The sequence below is a fragment of the Syngnathus leptorhynchus genome, chromosome 3 (assembly GCF_054491065.1).
Source record: "Syngnathus leptorhynchus isolate UIUO chromosome 3, UIUO_Slep, whole genome shotgun sequence".
NCBI lineage: Eukaryota > Metazoa > Chordata > Actinopteri > Syngnathiformes > Syngnathidae > Syngnathus > Syngnathus leptorhynchus.
This window is the reverse complement of record NC_141197.1, coordinates 11233231-11250930: the sequence shown is the minus strand read 5'-3', so window position 1 is coordinate 11250930 and position 17700 is coordinate 11233231. Positions and strand designations below refer to the sequence as shown.

Below are 17700 nucleotides of genomic sequence, written 5' to 3'. Positions count from 1 at the left end.
CCCTCGCCGTCGCCCTCGTCTCCGCCCCTCAGTCCGCCCTCTTGAGCCCGTGCAAGTGCCACCGGAGCCACACCCACCCAGGTGACGCAATACGTCACATCACCAACAGACCTTGGACACCCCATTTGGAACACTTACGCCCGCCCATGAACAATAAAAAACAATGAATTATTGTTAAACTGCAACATAGAATATTACCGATGTAATTAACGATCGCGCAACTGCAGCGCACTGCTGAACGCGCAACTGTAGCGCGCCGCTGAACGCGCAACTGCAGCGCGCCGCCGAACGCGCAACCTTGGCGCGTCACCGACCGCGCGCAACTGCACCGCGCTGGTCGCATTATTGTGACAGAGCCGTCGCTTAAATTTAGAAAATATTGGCAAAGTCCTGATGTACTTTCCAAAATTGAAGTGGACCTCAGTGCGCAGGGAGCTTTATTTTGTCCGATCGCGCAACTGCAGCGCACCGCCGACCGCGCAACCCTAGCGCGCCGCTGACCGCGGAACTGCACTGCGCTGGTCGCATTATTGTGACAGAGAAGTCGCTAAAATTTGGAAAATATTTTTAAAGTCCTAATCAACTTTACAAATTCTAAGTAGACCTTAGTGCGCAGGGAGCTTAATTTGGTCCGATCGCGCAACCGCCCGCAGCGCGCCGGCCGGGCGCTCACTGTCGCATTGCTGGAGGAGCGTCTTTGTGTTTTAGGATGGCTTTCCTGCTCCCAGTTGCTTCATTTGGATGCATGATTAGAATTGGTGCAATCCTCAGAGTAACGTGAATGTAATAACGAACGGAGTCAGTTGGCATGCGGGTCCTCGAGGTTCGACAACCGAATTTCGTCCAAAATCCGAAGCAAAAGAAATCTCGAATTTTTTGTTCGAATATCGAATTGTTCGAGAACCGGGACGTTCGAAAACCGAGGCTCGACTGTATTTTGCATAACGTGCAACAGAGATACACTTTGTGATTCATCATGTCATTTACGCATGATGTCCTGTAAACGAGTTTTATGTAAAATAACAAAGGAAGTATCACCTAAGAAAAAGATTGTGACTACGCAAATAATCATTGGTGAATGTATTTTACTCTCCTGACGAAGTGACAAGTTCAGTGGTGTCCAGATTCACAGAAACATTTACAGGAATTCAGAGGTCACACTGATTTAAACACAAGGTTGCACTCTTTGAGAATGTTATTCTACACAATAAAGTCCTGATCACGCCCCGGGGTGATCGAAAATATTTGGTAGCTACAGCATGAAAGCAAAGTATAGGATACACGTCAATTACTATATTGTCGAACTATTTTAGCTTGTCTTACATTCGACATTCTTACATCTGAAGAATATAGTTAATAAATATTGCACTTACAAGAGCAGACAACATTGCACAGTGGCACAGTGTGAAGCAAACCATGAAAATCTTCAACAGCAGCAAACCACACACGTTACAGTATATCTTATAATAATGCTGACTAAAGTGGAACATAAGAGTCCTTGTCAACACAAGAAATTGTGGCAATTCCGTTATTTGAAGCACGTGAAAGTCCGGCCTTCTCAGAGCGACCGTCGTCACCTTGCTTACTCTTGCATTTGATTCCGAACAGACTGCAAAGTTTCATCATCATCATGTCCACAATTTCTTCCTCCTCGGATGGCTGCAATGAATCACAATCGATTCAGTGCCGCAGTGAGAATAGAGCAATATTTATTCAAGGACCATTTGGGATGAATGTACACATTGGTTTCATTGCTACACACTCATTTATTTTACTTGGATTGCTATTCCTATTTTTGTTCAGAGGAAACACTACTTTAACATCTTTGAATCTTACTTTAGTTGTACTATTTTTATCTTCAGATATTTATTTTTGCTCATGGGAACTAATTTGCTTCATTAAATAAATTTTAAAAAAAATAAAAAACAATGTCCACAGGACACCAAATGCTGTCTGTCACGTGACTGTAACTGTTGGTGCCAATTAACTCCACTTGACCAATCAAACGAAGCCAAGCAGTCACAAGATGGCAGACAGCCTCATTTCTGTAGTACTACTATTTTTATCTACAGTTATTTATTTTGCTTGTGGGACCTGTTTTGCTTCATTAAATAAATTACTGCCACGTGACTGTAACCACACAAAAACAATCTTTTCAACACATGACAGAAATCTATATTTAGGCTTTGGATGGTCACCAGCGAGCCTGTGGCCACAATGAGGATAAGTGAAACAGAAAATGAAAGGATGGACTATTTTAGAAATCCATCTATCAAATTTCAATGAAAGTTGGGATCTGTGTGTGCGAGTTACCTTGTGATGTATTTGTTCTTGACTGAACGCCACAAGGATGACAGAGATGAAGAGGTTGAGCACCACAAACGTCATAAAAACGATGCAGGAACCAATGAGGAAGGCGCCCAGGATTGGGTTGTAATTAAGAATCTTTCAGATACAACGAAAAAGATGATAAAGTATATTAAGATAATCACAATCGGAGGGTTTTAAAATTAAACGAGCCTGTTTTTACCTCATCATAGTTGAAGATACCCAGTTGCAGGCTGACCATAGTCTGAGCAGCATCAAATAGAGTGCGATAAGAGTACAGCTTCCACCCATACATGAGGTTGGACTGAAAAACAAAATGATTACTATAAACAGGGTAGGGCCGCACGATTAATGCCAAAATGATGATCACAATTATTTTCGTATGCAGCCATGATTATTAAACATAATTATTCATCGTGGGAGAGAAAGCATCTGTATTATTACATACTGGCACTACACAACTTTTCAGCAAACAACATGCAGACAGTTTGTAGGTAGAAAATTAAACTCTAAATTTTGATTTTAGAATAATTTCCGAAAATGAAAAGTACGGAATAATTTGAAACTTACCAAGGGCTACAGAATAAATATCGTACATCACCTTGCTTGTTATTTAGGCATCCTGATAAAGCCTTAACTGTGTGTTTGCCCCAGAGATATTTTCACAGCATCTAAAGATTATTATGATATGATTCTTTGGGGGGGGGGGGGGCTTCGTTCACGGTACATCAACAAACTTGAAAGAAAAATCATCTCTTGCAGTGTGGGAAACTGCTCACAGCAATAGAGTAGGCCAGAAACATGATGGTCATGACCACCAGGAAGCCGGAGATATCAGTCCAGGCTCGCTGGAGCGTTGCTGTGATCATGTGTAGCTTCGGGTTGAGTCTCAGCAGGTGCCACAGTTTGACTGTTGCCAGCAGCACCAGGAAAGCAATCAGATAGCCCAGCACTGCATCAGCCTTGGCCGTCTCATGGAAACTGGCGTATCTGGAGACAATGTAGTCTTGTTTTACTGTTTTAATCCCTCAATTTATCATCTTGATTTGTTAAATGTATCACATTATTATCTGATGTTGAACATTTTGTCTGATATGGTCGTAAATTAGTCACCCCAAAAGATCTTTTTTTTAAACTTCTATGGAATCCTCACTTACATTTCTTGTGCAAACAATCCAAACACATTAAGAACTGCCCAGAGTTCAACAACACTTACTGGTCTTTGTGATTCTGGTAGTACTCCATGTCTCGCTTCCCCAGTAAAGTTCTCTTGATAAAAACGGACAGTGCGCTCCAACTGAGAAGTATGATGGCCAGCTCAAGCAGATTCAATTTACTCTTGAAATAGGCCCATTTCTGTTGCTTCATCAGCTTTGCCTGCAAGCACATACAGTGGAAGCTGGACTTACGTATGTAGTTTGTTAAGTGACCAAACTCGTATTCAATTTCATCGTTCCTCAAATCAAATTTCACCACTGAAATGAAATGAAATGTCATTCATCCGTTCCAGCCCCCTCAAAACACCAGCATGTTTCATACATGTTTGCACATGTCAAATGAAATTGCCCTCAGTAGTGCAGCGATTCTCAGTGTGGTACATCGGTGCTTGGGCTCCCTCTGGTGGTATGCAAAAGGAATGCTGAATTCAATACAATTACAATTTCCAACATAACATACAAAACGCCTTAGAATGAAGATTGTAGCTATTCAAGTATTGTACAGTACCTTTTTCTACTCTGTGTTAAAATGTTTGAGAATCATTGCAGTAGTATATTTGTACAACGTGTGCCTTAATCGGGGAGTGGCCTTCCGAGTGAGACCTCTGACTGCACCTCTGGTTGGTGATTCACCACACAATTAGCTCTGCATTAGGGTTAGGCCACTGCTCCTTGCAAATGCTTTCATTTTGAATTCATGTGGTTGGATGCACTCGGGCATAATATAAATGTAAGATTACTGCATTTTCAATCGACGTACGTACCTGAACAAACATGTAATACAGAATGAAGAGGAAGTAAATGGCTTCAGACGCCATGACAAAAATGTGAAGGCCCCCCGTCGATTGGTAGAGACGAACATTTTGGAGCTCACTACGGAATTGGAAAGCTCCTGATATCAAACACACATACATGATCCATATGAGGGGTTGAGGTTTCGGTCTCATAGCGCATCGTTGATACCTTACCAAGAGCCATGGTCTCAAGCAAGAGTGTGACAATGCAGAAGAGGTTGACGTTAGCGTTGTACACGGTGAACTCAACAAGGATCGCTTGGGTGTGCGCATCAAACCAGCGGTTATCGTATAGATACCGGAGAGATCTAGTGGGAATACACGGTTGATTTGCACCTAGTAGGAATAGTTTGTCAGGTTAAAAATACACAAACAACCTGCTAGAGTTTTGCAAGTCTGGTCCAAGATCCACCACAAAGCCCCCTCCCCTGTAGAGTACCATGCTTCCCCAGATGGGGTAGGCTCTCAGTTTTGACTGGGACTGGTACTTCCAGGGACTAGGGAGGTAAACTGAGGTATTATCGGCCTCAGAGTTGTTCCAACCTGGACCGTAGGAACCCATGTCCTCAGATTCCCATGAGTAGAGAGAGTGGCAGTCATGCACTGCGTGTTGCATGCGACGCGCCACACGGCAAGAGTTTTTCTGAACTCTCAGCTGGCGTAGACGAGCATTACCAACTAGCTTTGAGTTTCCGTCTGTGATGAATCCTGTGACCGGCAGCAAGAACGAAACACAATTAGTAATAGCATTTACAGTAATTTAGCTGTTTTTTTTTTTTTTTTTTGTTGCTGCTAAATTTTCAATCTAGAATGACAACAAAATGTTGGGAATACATTTCAGAATGGATCTGAATCACACTATAACCTTTACACGTTATCTTAATTGGAGCTCTCCACGTGGATAAGAACACATCAACATCACCTGGATGCTCTCCAAACAAGTTGCTGATCAGAGTTGTGTTTGCCCAGTTGTACACATCTTGGATGCTCATTGTGTCTGAGATGCCTTTGCTAAAGCTCTGGCGAATGTGCTGGGTCAGGAAGTAAGCATTGGGATCCCTCTGCCCATACGCCACCAAAAGCAGCATCCACATGAATCCCATGTAAGCTGCATGACAAGCAAATAAAAAAAAAAAAACTAGTTTAAACTGTTCTGCGATCAACCTTGTGACTCAAACTCAGTTCTCAAGTAATCTTTCCGCAGTGAAATGAATGACACGGGCATTAATCCGTTCCAGTTTCGCTTAAAAAAAGAAAAAAAAGAAAAGAACAATACAAATTGTAGCGATTAGTAACAAAATAATTGTATTCCTCAATGTCTTCAAACATAAAGAAGATTTAAACTTTTGCTACCTATAGCAAGAAACGTGAAGTCAATGCACATAACTGTACCTTATAATGGCATTTTATGTTTCGCATCAATATTTTGAATTGAGATTTTTCTTTTTTAATAAAGAGCATAGTAGTTTGGGTTCCTACCCAGAATCTCTTTAATGAGACCAAAGACTTTCTGCTCTTTGATCATGTTGTTCCTCATTTTCTCGATGTCTGTTGGAGGTGGCGGCTGGTAGAAACTGCATGTGCTGTCTCTTCGTGCTGCTCGCACCCCATCAGGATCATCTGAGCATCACATTAAAATCATCTGCTTAGTCTTTTATGTTTGCACAGTTCAGGACAAAATGAAATGCGCCAATAAGATACCAGAATTCTTAAGACTCTCGTCAAGCTGAGGCTCTCCGTATTCTTCCTGATCCACCTTCTTCAGAACAAGAGCGAAGAAAGCAGCAAAGCCAAGGACCTGTCAGATATATACTTGCGTTAGCCCATAAAAGTGAGTACACCCCTGTATTTTGGCAGAATTTAATTTCAAGAGCTTTGTTTTCATAAATCACTGTGCGTTGTACTGTCCTCACCTTAAGAGGTTGCGTTATGAACAAACTTTCAAAGAAGGACACCACCATGGAGATCAGCCAACTTATTGAACGATCTTTGCCATAGGTCAGCCCGTACATCATGGTGAAGTATCCAGACACACCGCTGGTTGCAATCACCAATATCCAGCCCACAAAGACAAACCACCACGGCAGCCCCCCTTGACAGCATTTCTTGCTAGCGCCCTTGTTGGCACTCTCTTCTGGACTGGGACTACGCTCCGATTGCTCCCCATCGAGGCTGTGTGACGGCAGGTGGAACTCCAGCAGATTCTTCATCCCTTGAACTTGCTGCATGGCTTTTTTGTAGCTTTCTGGGTTTTGGAATCGAGAAGATCCCAGGAAACCCAGCTTGTTTTCAACGTGACGCAGCTGCCTGTATAGGTACCGGCTGTTGTTGCTCTTCTTCTGAACCTCATCTGAGGTCTTCTCCGGACTGCCCCAAACAGTTTTTTCTGCACATTTGTCACAAAAGGTGTACTATTAGTGTTGTACAAACATTCTGGGAAAATATAACACAAGTATTTTCATATACTACACCTTGAAGATCGACAGCCCCGAGACTGAGGATAGAGCGTTCTCTTTTGGCAGTGTCTGTGTAAAAGTCAGAGGAAGTTCGGTTTTGCTGTCTGATGATGTCTTCCACCAGAGACAAAAGGGTGTTGATATCAGTCTGTTGACCAGGCCGGAGCTCCAAATGAGGCAGGGGACTCTTCATGGCCTTTGACAGTGACTGGGCCATTCTTTTTATGTCCTGATGACAAAATCAAGTAAAAGTTGAGAACGTGACCAACAAACCAGGTACAGACTGAGTATTGAGTACCCCTCAACTTGTAATCCATTTTTTTTTTCATTCCATCAATTACATTACTGAATCCCACATTCTTCTTAAAAGTGGCAAATGTTTCCTCACCTTCAGCACAGTGTCTGGTGTGATCTCCTTCTGCACTTTCTGAGGGGACGACGCCTGCGAGGGAGATACTCGAACCGTCTTACCCTGCTTGGTCTTGTCTGATTTTGGAGCTTTTTCCCGTGGACGAGTGTTTCTGAAGATGCTCACAATGAGGAGATTGATAGGAAACATGATGATGGAACTTTGAATACCGATCATGACCTGTTGCCAGGTGAATTCTATGTGACCTGCAAACACAACAAGAAACCCGTTGAAAGACTTCATTTGCATAATGCACCAAATCAAATCATACCAAGGTCCATGGTCTGCTCTGAGGGATCCGTGGGGATGCCCCAAAACATGATGCTAGTCAACATGGTGCAGAGCAGCAAGGAAAAGCAGCAGGACACTCGCTGCACACGAGTGAAGGTGCTGCACGGAGGGCGACTGATGACGGAAAACCAGATGTGTCCATCGCGGAAATCCTTGGCTGTCTTCATGAAAAAAAGATTGCTAGAAGGGCAAAAAAAATATGAGAGTATTTCATTTTGTGGATGATGGATTGTGATCATATTGTTAATTGGTCAGACCTAAATCTCTTCAGATCCTCCTCAGTGGCCACTGGGAAGACCTTGTCGAGGGTGCACTCTCCCACGTCGACAGCAAGCCAGGAGTTACAGAGAAAGTGCCACTTTTGGCCACTCTCCAGATCTTGCACCATCACTTTGTTGACATACCTGCATGGAGAAATCATTTCACTTCATTACATATTTTCTTCAGGAAGAAAAAAAAGATAGCTGATGTCATCTAAAATAATATTAGAACTGTTTCTTCATCTCATCAAACTGCAAAATCATCTCAAACGACCAGTTACCTGGCTTTCAATAACATGACTATCTTTTGATCTAGTTGATCAGAGCAAAACCAAGTTCGACTGGCCACACACATGTCCGAATTGTATATGTGGCAATGTTATCTTGGATTTTTCAATCGTATTAAAACAATTCTTAAACTGTGACGTGATAGTCACGATATTACCAACGAGTTCAGTCATCAGTGAATCGCCATCAAGGCATCATCTGAATGTCGTACCATGCGGGGTGTGTGCCTGAATTGTCGTGCCACAGCCTGATGCTTTGCAGCTCTCCAAGTGAAAAGTGCGTGGTCAAGAGAAATACATCCTCTGCGCCCCTTTCGAACAGAGGTTTCTCCAAATCAGTCAGGTGGTGGGGCTCGCTTTCCCCTTCTGTTCCCAGCAGGGTTATCGTCACCTGGAAATGAATATTTTAAATTTAAATTCCCGTTGCCAATGTTCAAGGACGGGAGCATGTGACTGACCTGCGAGGAGGTGGATGCACCATGGCGATGCCCTGTGCCAACTGTCAGCATGTAGCAGTATTCTGCCAGTGGGTCGTTATCTTCAAGCACTGTTACCTTCACCTTTAAATTGACACGCACAAGTAAAGTTTGGCTCCACACCCATAAACAGACAATACCATATATACAACCATAATTTAATTTTTTGGAACGTTTACCTTAGCTGTATCCTGAATGTCTTTTCTACGCGCCCATACGACCACCAGAAGATAAGCACCGAAAATGGCCGCCACAAAACTCACAACCACGGGATTATTAAAGAAAGTGGCAAAGAGCTCTGCGGTGCGTGACACGTCCACTAAGTTTGGCATGACAAAGAAAGAGCTGCCAAAGAAAGTCAAGTGATTACACAGACACTGAGTGAGCAAAGGTGTCGTGAGTGGACCAACCTGCAAAGAGAAGTTGTGGATGATGTTTTTTTTAAATGTCACCAGTATAAGATGCCACAAAGGTTTTCACACTTACCCTACAACCGTCTTCGCTCCAAGATGACTCTTCTTCATCCCAGTACTTGCACTGGGCAGCAATAGTTATAATTCTGACTGTGGCATTAACAGATTTGACCCCAGGCTCGACTTTGGGTTTCAAGACAAGGAAGTGCACGCCGGCATCTCCGGTTCTGTCTTGAGGACTGAGTACCCAGGTATATTTTTCCTCTGCGGTAAATGACATTCATCACATGCTGATAAGAATTCATCATTTGTTGAAATCAAGATTTTTTTTCATGTTGCACTTTCAAGGCTACCAAATTTTGATTAAAAAAATACAACATCCAATAAACCATACCTTCTTTTACATTCTCTAGAGGCATCTGAATTTTGGCCACATAATCGTCATTTGTTGGATAATTCTTGTGCCCCAAAAGTAAGACAAAGGTAATGTTTTCAGAGGGCTCCATCTTCAGCACCAGCGTAACATCAGGCGAGGGAACGTCAATTATTAATGTGCTGAAATTGGCCAGGTCTAAAACTGTGCTGTTCTCCTGCCCAACGTCTGGCCTGGGCAGGAGAATCTGAAAACCAGCAAAAACTCATTAGAGTGGACACTATTAGAGATTTAGAGATTGTTGCTTATTTATACTACCTCGATCTCTTCAGGTAAATTATTAACAGGGATAACAGTTCCGTTTGTTGTGGTGAGAGACACAGATCCCACCGTTCCCGAAATATTTCCACCATTCCAAGAATACGGGTTCTTTTCGAAACTCATCATCTGCACGATATTACATTCAGTTTTGATGTGGTGCAAACATTATTATCATCTTAAATTTAACATCAACAGTTTATTCCTGCTCCACAAAATGGCATTCACTTACTCTGACATCCACAGGCTCATCTGGTGAGAAAACATCAGAAGGCAGAGTCGGAAAGGAAAATCTAGAAGCGCTGCTCCTCTGGATGTTTATATCTTGCATCTGCATGCTTTCTGGAGATACTCTGCAGAAAAAAAAAACAAGCTTATTTGCAGTTTCAAAATATCTTAACAACAATTAAGCACTGTCTGAACAGTACAGTGTGGAACACGTGAATAGAAATAATAAATAACCTATGAAAGACAATTAGCTCTTACCTGTTGACATACACACTGATCTGATTGGAGTCAATGATGATCGGATCTCCATTCAACTTTTTATGATTCAACAAGGCATTCTGTACATTGCTCATCCCAGTCAGTAGGGAATGGGAAACTTTTTCCTGAAGAGAACATGCCATTTTGTTGGGACTTGGAAAATGACAGCAAACAGACACGGCAAAGGTATTTTTTCTCTTACATTTGACGAAGCATTCAAAATATTACTGGCCGCTTGGACAATTGGTGCGGCTCCATCCATAACTTCTAGATCATCCGCACTTCCATTCTGATTAACGCTGATAATGTTGAGGGAAGAGCTTAGGTCAACCAAGAGTGAACTTGCTTCTTCCTAACACAGGAATAAATTGGAGTCCATCATAATTCGAATTTGTTCGTTTCTCAAAGTGGAACTACAGCAGTACCTGGGCAGCTGGACTCAGCTCATCTGAACGCTGTGTGAGTCCGGCTACGGCTCTGGCTGTCACCTGCACCTCATGATTAGTGCTTGACGGGGAGTCCAGCAGAACTGTCGTCATTTTGGTCAGCATCTGCTCTCTGAGCTGAAGCCGGGGAAGGATGCGTTGATATTGCGGTGCTCAACCGTTACAGGGCACGATGCCGTCCTTCCGACATACCTTTGTCCTTGCGTCCTTCTGATCCTCATCAGCCTCGGTGTTGAGCATGTCAGCTACGGAGGTGACTATTTGGCCAAGGGCCTCACCCGAGAGAAGACCATCTTGCTCTAACTGGGAGACAGTATCTTCCAGAACTGACTGGAGAGTGTCCACGGAAGCACTGGAGTTGTTTTCCCGAACCTTTAAGAAATACATCAATCATCTTAACATCAAACATCGAAAGTTGTCTATTTTCCCGTCGTGTGTGATTACCTGAGCGTGAACAACCGTCGTAACTTCCGCAGATTCATTTTTCACAGTCACCACAATGGACAAATTGTAATTGTTGTTTTCGTCTCCAGCAGGCAACAAGATCGATTTCACAAATTCTTGATTACTGCAACGCAGATGTTTGCCTTCAAAACAAATGAGCAAGTTGCTTGGTGATTCACTTGAATCTGCAATTGTACACCGCTACGTTGAATTTTCTCACCTGTGTCTGTCTTGAAGCAATAAAGGCAACCCGAAGAACAGAAAGAACTAGCTTGGCAGATGATATCGAATGAGTCAAGCACAGTGCCTGAGAGTGGAACGATGCTGCATGTTGGTTCTGTAGGGGCTTGAGTTGGTTCTGGTTCTGGATCTGGTATGGGTAGCGTGTACCTGGCATAACCTTGCTCCGATTTTCCTGGTTTGGCAACGATAAATTGTTTAACAAAAGTACACAAAGAAGTCACACAAAGCTATATGTCGGATGTTAATCATACTTGACACAAGCACTCATAGTTTTATGAATATCTTTTGTTATTAATATACTTCATCTTTTTTTTTTTTTAATTACAAACGAATCACCTTAAAGTCCAATAATTATCCTTGTGTTAATTAAGGGACATAATTTGACTGGTACTGCAAACCTGTTTGTGACATTGCATCCAAAAGATGAATTTAAAAACACACCTTGAGCAATCACAGTAATGTTATGGAAGTTGTCCCTCGAATACTTGAGCTGTTGGTTGTTTACAAGAAACTCCAAGTTGCCTTCTTGCTTTTTCATCAACGGCCTTCTTCCTTCGTGTGAATAACAGGTTTCAAGATCATCCTGGGAAAAGTAGAAAGGCACTTTTTGCCGATGGTCATTCGACAGAATAATGTTAAACATTGACAAAAGTGACTTGCCATCAGTGGTTTTGGATCCTCTGTGTACCAGTCCACGTCTGGGCAAGTTGCCACGCAACTAAGTCTCAGCTTTACAGGATTGTTCACATTAATGGAAGTGCAATTATCGCAACTGTATTTGTGAAGATGAGAAACCAAACAGCAAAATGTTACAGCGTATGTTAAAAACTGGCAAAAAATAAATAAAAATAGCACAAAGACAGTTTTAGAAAAAGAGTGAGTGTTTGGTATAAGTGATATGTTTTTACCTAATGGAGACATTTTTAAATTCTTCTGGAACAACAGAGATGCACTTGAAAGACGAAGCTAGTTGGGCCCATTCCCTAAACCAGGCAGTTTTTTTCACCGTTACAGTATAGACAGACATCTCAAATGGATTTGGAAGGCACCGTTTGTCAATCACGTGAGTTGTGTTATTTGTTTGGTTGCTACACTTGCAATCCCCTCCTGGAGACAAGAGAAGCAAGACAAATGCGATTCACGGACAAGATGATGTCAGGCATTAACTTCAAATTGTCATATTTCTAAGTAAGCATAAAAAATAAAAATGCTAATGGTAATTCAAGCGGTATTCAGTTCGATTACCATCCCTGTATAACAGGAGTGGCCAAACATTCTGCTCAAGGGCTTCATTTGATCTTCAAGTCAGGCAGAAGGGAAATTGTTTTTCCTTAAGGATAAAATCATAATTCATGCTTATTTAACTCTACAATAAAATCATAATAACTTTTTAAACTTAAATTAAAACCAGTCAATGTACAGTATCTGAAATTGTTTATCTTACAAATATTTATTTTATTGTTGAAGATAAAGCAATGAATATATCTTTTTTTTTTAATTACTTAATCTAAAGAACGGATTGGGCCTTTTATGTACTCCAATGACTTGAAGTATTCATGTTACTAAACTCTTCCAGGGAAGGTAATAATTGTACTTACTACATTTCCACTTAAAGTCAAGTCCTTTGCTGGGCAATGACACACTTCCATTAATGCTGAGGGTGATATTCTGAGTGTAGTCAACAACAGATTCTGGAGTGGAAATTACTTTCAAATCGTAAGATTCGCCAGTAGTCTGAAAATGAAAATAAAAGTATTAATAAAAACAAGACAGAGCTGTCACTATACAGATTACAGTGATTGCAGTTTGTAGGAAAATGTGTTTTATGTCTCAAAACGTGTTTCAATGTGTTACAGATCACATTTAAGGTGGATTTCTTTTGTAGTTATTTATTTTACTCTCATTTCACAAAAGCCTGGAATTTGAACTAGAACTATGATACAGCTTTTGTAATTGAACAACTCAATAGAAGGGGTCATAATGTGGAATAAGTAAGTGTATGACAATGCTATCATTCAATAGTATAGTTGTGCAGTACAAACCTTGTTTTGAGAGTCAGAGTACGTTTTGCATGCCAGCATTATGCTTTCTAGGCTCACGTTAATATCAGAGCTCGAGAAAGCATTCGCAGCTTGCACAGTCAATTTAAATGATCCTATATTTCAAAAAAAAGAAAAGAGAAGTTATTCGGAGGCTTTGAATATGCACAATATGAACCACGTATTTAGGTTCTCGTACCTTCAAGTGGCTTCCCAAAGGTGTATGTTTGTAAGCTTCCATTGAGCATATCTCTGCTCTCAGAGTGCGTGACCTCATCGGTAGTCAGCGTAAAGAGAAGCTGCACAGGAGCTCCGCGTTCCAGCGAGACCCCAATCATGAGGTCACTAGAGTTGGGACATTGGCCATTCTCCGATATCACTGATGCCTGCAGCCCCTCCACGGGCTCCAGCAGACACAGCTCAAACTGGGTGGACATTGTTTGGCTGGTGACGTTGTTGGAAGCGCTTACAGTCAGATTGTTACAGCCACGCCCAAGCTGCTCCACTGCACTTGCTTTCAATGTTATGTTGTGGCCTACGGTCCCTCGGTCAGCCGAGGAGTTTGCCAGTATAAGGTCCTTATACTGAAGGATGTAACTGATATTTGTACCTATTTGCAACAGAAAATACTTTCTCATTCAGTGTTATAAAACATTAGAAAATTCTCAACCTGCACTTTAAATATAAGACTCACCTGTCTCCACTGTGACGGAAACATCAATAGGCCCTCGGCTGTAGAGCAGGCTGCAGTTAGTGCCACCCTCCGACGTGTTGGCGCCATAGCACTTGATATCTCCGAATGGACCCACAGGCTCCTGAATGCTTATGGATTTTTGAGCTGATACATGCCAGTCGCTGCTGGAACACTCCACGGTGACCACGAAAAGTCCAGGGGTTTTGAATGTGTGCATCACCGTGCTTTCCTTTCTGTCAGATGGTTGAAAACGAGGTCAGCGGGGTTACCGCCAATGTTTGTCTTTCATATAGCTTAACCCTTAATGTTTTCTCAACCTTTCTCAAGCCAAGGGAATAAAGTTGAAGTTGTACGTGGGGGGAAAAAAATAAATCTCACTGCATACCAGCTGATCAAAAATGGCACAAAAAGTATTTGTATGTACTACTGAAATGATGACAATCCCACATATGTAATTGGGACTTATCATTATTGTGGTATTTGCTTTAAATTTGGGCATACTCGAGAATTAAAAAGAAATATGTTAGTTATAGTTCCTTAATTTTTGAGACCACATTGGATTGTGCAGGGAAACTACACACCAAGCAGTCATAACATCATGACCAATTGGACAATATGGTAAGAGCTGATTCCATGTCGGTCCTAATGCTCCATTTTTATTGACTGTGATTGAAGAGTATTTGCATTTTTTTCATTATTATCAAAGCTGGAAAGGCAGAATAGTTTCACTGCTGGGTAGGAACCACTTATGTCCAAATTAACCATTTAAAATATATATAGTAAAGTGTAGAAAGTTGGTTGCTCTCTTTGATAATTTTTTTTTAATTCCTGGAAAGCGATGGAGAAGCAAGATTTTGCCTGACCACCGGCAGTAAATGATACTGGATACCAATATGAAGTGTAAGTGGTCATAAAGCTGTGGCGTGTAGGATATTTTAAATTATAACTCACTCTTCTGGGGTGATGGGATCAATAGTGTAGCCATCTCCAGCATTCAGAGAGCATGTAAGGTTCCCTTCATATGCTTGCAGAAGCCACTTGATATTGATAGTGACATTATCAAACACTGCTGCCAACGTACTCATCAGCAAGTGGAGTCCTAAGAAGAAATCACATCACTTAGTTCAAATAAACACACAGTTGATGTCGAAATGTATGAGGTGAACTCCATATAGGATTTCATCACTAATATTTATCTTCTAATGGAGCAGAAAGGTAAAAGGAGCTGACCATCTTTGCAGCGGTATTCCACAGACAAGTAACTTCCTAAGAGTGGACAGGGGTCACCGTAAGATTTGGCGTCTGCTGGAGCTTGGCAGGCCTGCAGTCCATGGCAACTGCCTAGAATGACAAAAGGTCGAAACAGTGCCTTCAGAAGTCAAGAAGCAGATTGGTTATACATTACAGTGGGAGCTTCAAAGTCAAACACAATCCAGCCCGTGATGTTTTATTGACAGATTTTCTCATGGGAGACAATGTCGTCATTTAAAAAAAAAAAAAAAAAGGTTTTATATGGTATATATAAATGCAGCTATAGAAATACCTTTCACAGCGTCTGCGACATCTGTCCAAGTGCACTCCTCCAGAGGAGCTGAGGGTGTGGCGAGTTTGGTTCGGCAGTAATGAATTGTTTTTCGACCATAGAAACTTTCTTTTATCTCTATTACTTGCCCAGAGCCGCACTGCAATGTGGCGTTTTGGCCATCGCATGCAAAAGATCTCCCGGACTCTGAAACCAAATCAAACAAAAAATTGGATTCATTGGAGGGAACACCATCAAAATCGCCATCTGAATGACAGTTCACATACCAAACTGGCAGATGAAGCTAAGCTCTTGAGTGCAATTCTCTGACCCTTCCCACTTGTAGCCTGACTTTTTCAGGATATGTCCGCAGGTTGCTTGTGCATCAGGCTCTTTCTTCCAGTTATCGTAGCTGACATCTGAGCCATTAAGCCATGCCAGAGAAACTAGTATTGATGATAGAGAAGGAAAAAAATAAGATATGAACAAAACATTCATTTTGATCATTTTGTGGCTCAACCCAACAACACAACAGAAGGATATAGGGGAACATTATACATAACGGCCCTTGTTCTGTCAAAAGAAATAAAGCTGAAGTTGTAAATCACGGAACTTGACAGTAAGCCTCCTAATAAGGCCAGGTAAATGAGAAATAATATAATATGTTCTGGCTGCTTATCAACAGACAAACTCAATTATACCTGCATGATGATAGTAATCTTCTTAAAGAGATAATGACTGGAATCATTTTTATCGTCATACTGTACTGTAACATACAATCATACATAAACAATGTAGAGAAATGTATCTGTTTTTGCCATATTTCTTGCTTCAACTAAATGGACATTGTGCTGCTCCTCATGTTGTGCACGCCTTAGCCACCTGGGGGCAGTGTAACATAAACACAGATACACAGAGTTTCACAACTCATGTTGAGATGCAGTTAATATTTTTGCTTTTTCACAAAGGATCAAGAATATGACTGAGTATTGTTATAGTTTTAGTCTATATAGGTTGCGCCACTGTTTGTGTTCCATCGGTATAACACTGCGACACCGAGGCTATTCATTAGCCCATCTATGACGAGTTTAGTTTAGTTCACCGCCACCATGCAGCGCTTGTATCTCACGTTTATGCTTGCAACTCAAAGCAAAAAAATCAGCCAAAAGATAATTTGTATCTTGAAAAACACATCACTCGTATCTCAAGGCACCACTCTAATGATATGCCGCAGCATTAAATATTTTCCTATTCAGTTCACTACTTTCATTAGGATCAGTAGCCTTTTTTACATTTTTTTGTACATTGGAGATAATACTAAATCATTTTGTTGTATTAATATTGAGGCATAGATTTCAGTTTCTGATTATGTAATTTTCCATATAGCTTCGGAGGAGTTTGAAATGAACTATTCATAATATTTAAACCAAAGTAGCTCTATTGTGTATTCACCCACTGTTGGGGAAAGAAAGCATCCTCTTTCCAAAGCAGTAATGACAATTTTTACACTTTAAACTGACTCTGTAATCCATAACGCCCCCCCCCCCCCCTTCCACATCCCCAATAAAAACCCTGTGGTACACAAAGCTACATTTTCATGCAATTAGGTTAGGTTTACGTGACATGACCTCTTACCTTGTGTGGCAGCAGTGTCCAGAGTGAGGTTTGGCGCAGCGGGCGCCAATCCGATCCACCAGTCCTTCTTTGGATCGAGGTGCTTCTGAAGGAACTTCTGAGTCTTATCGTTCAAGATGAAGGCTAGATGTCCTCCCCCTCTCTCACACCATTTCTGTGCACCGAGGAAAGGACGCTGCAGACCCACAAATTCATAGCAGGAGCCATCAAAACTCTCCTGGTATTCAGGGCAGGAGAGAGAATCTGATTCACCTGTAGCAAAGCAAGTTGAGCTGAGAAAGAGAAAAAATAAAGACAGGACTGCCAAAGCAGTATGGTCCATCTTTGTGCACCTGCACATCACTTGCACTCAATGTGGTAACAACACGACTTTAAAGGACAATGACGTCAGTGGTTCTGACAAAGGCCTGCTTTTTAGAGTCATTTCTGACATAAGGATAATTTACCCGACGGCTGTCTGGCTTTGTGCTGTGCATATCACTCATGTGCACAAACAAAACCTGAGGGCTATTCTGAAAGAAGACAAAAGCCTATAGTCAACACCCACTAATGGTTCCACAACCTGCAGA

At 41.6% G+C, this 17700-nt stretch overlaps 1 protein-coding gene across 1 annotated transcript; it reads right to left on the bottom strand.

The window, feature by feature from the left end:
- Positions 1–1220: 1220 nt before the first annotated feature.
- LOC147059251 (polycystin-1-like protein 2) lies at positions 1221–17453 on the bottom strand. The gene is made up of 41 exons (XM_085908379.1): positions 17132–17453; positions 15784–15942; positions 15518–15703; positions 15205–15315; positions 14926–15073; positions 13975–14207; positions 13480–13890; positions 13284–13396; positions 12840–12975; positions 12150–12348; positions 11902–12013; positions 11683–11824; positions 11219–11413; positions 10999–11141; positions 10747–10926; positions 10534–10671; positions 10311–10460; positions 10109–10233; positions 9855–9975; positions 9623–9751; positions 9326–9551; positions 9005–9195; positions 8698–8928; positions 8501–8602; positions 8255–8433; positions 7753–7899; positions 7476–7675; positions 7184–7410; positions 6811–7024; positions 6253–6725; positions 6041–6137; positions 5819–5959; positions 5262–5447; positions 4717–5047; positions 4514–4647; positions 4310–4437; positions 3545–3705; positions 3108–3318; positions 2531–2632; positions 2314–2445; positions 1221–1659 (listed from the first exon to the last, which is right to left on the bottom strand). Exons 1-41 carry the CDS (start codon positions 17451–17453, stop codon positions 1477–1479), a joined length of 7449 nt encoding a protein of 2482 aa, XP_085764505.1. The 3' UTR covers positions 1221–1476.
- Positions 17454–17700: the final 247 nt, after the last annotated feature.

What these genes read in the sequence shown, in the direction of transcription:
- LOC147059251 (XM_085908379.1), bottom strand. Translation starts at nt 17,453, where the DNA reads ATGGACCATACTGCTTTGGCAGTCCTGTCTTTATTTTTTCTCTTTCTC. An exon ending in CGACGGTTGTTCACGCTCAG is followed by an intron (nt 10,927 to 10,998) that starts GTAATCACACAC and finishes TATTTCTTAAAG; the next exon opens with GTTCGGGAAAACAACTCCAG. An exon ending in AGCTGAGTCCAGCTGCCCAG is followed by an intron (nt 10,461 to 10,533) that starts GTACTGCTGTAG and finishes TTCCTGTGTTAG; the next exon opens with GAAGAAGCAAGTTCACTCTT.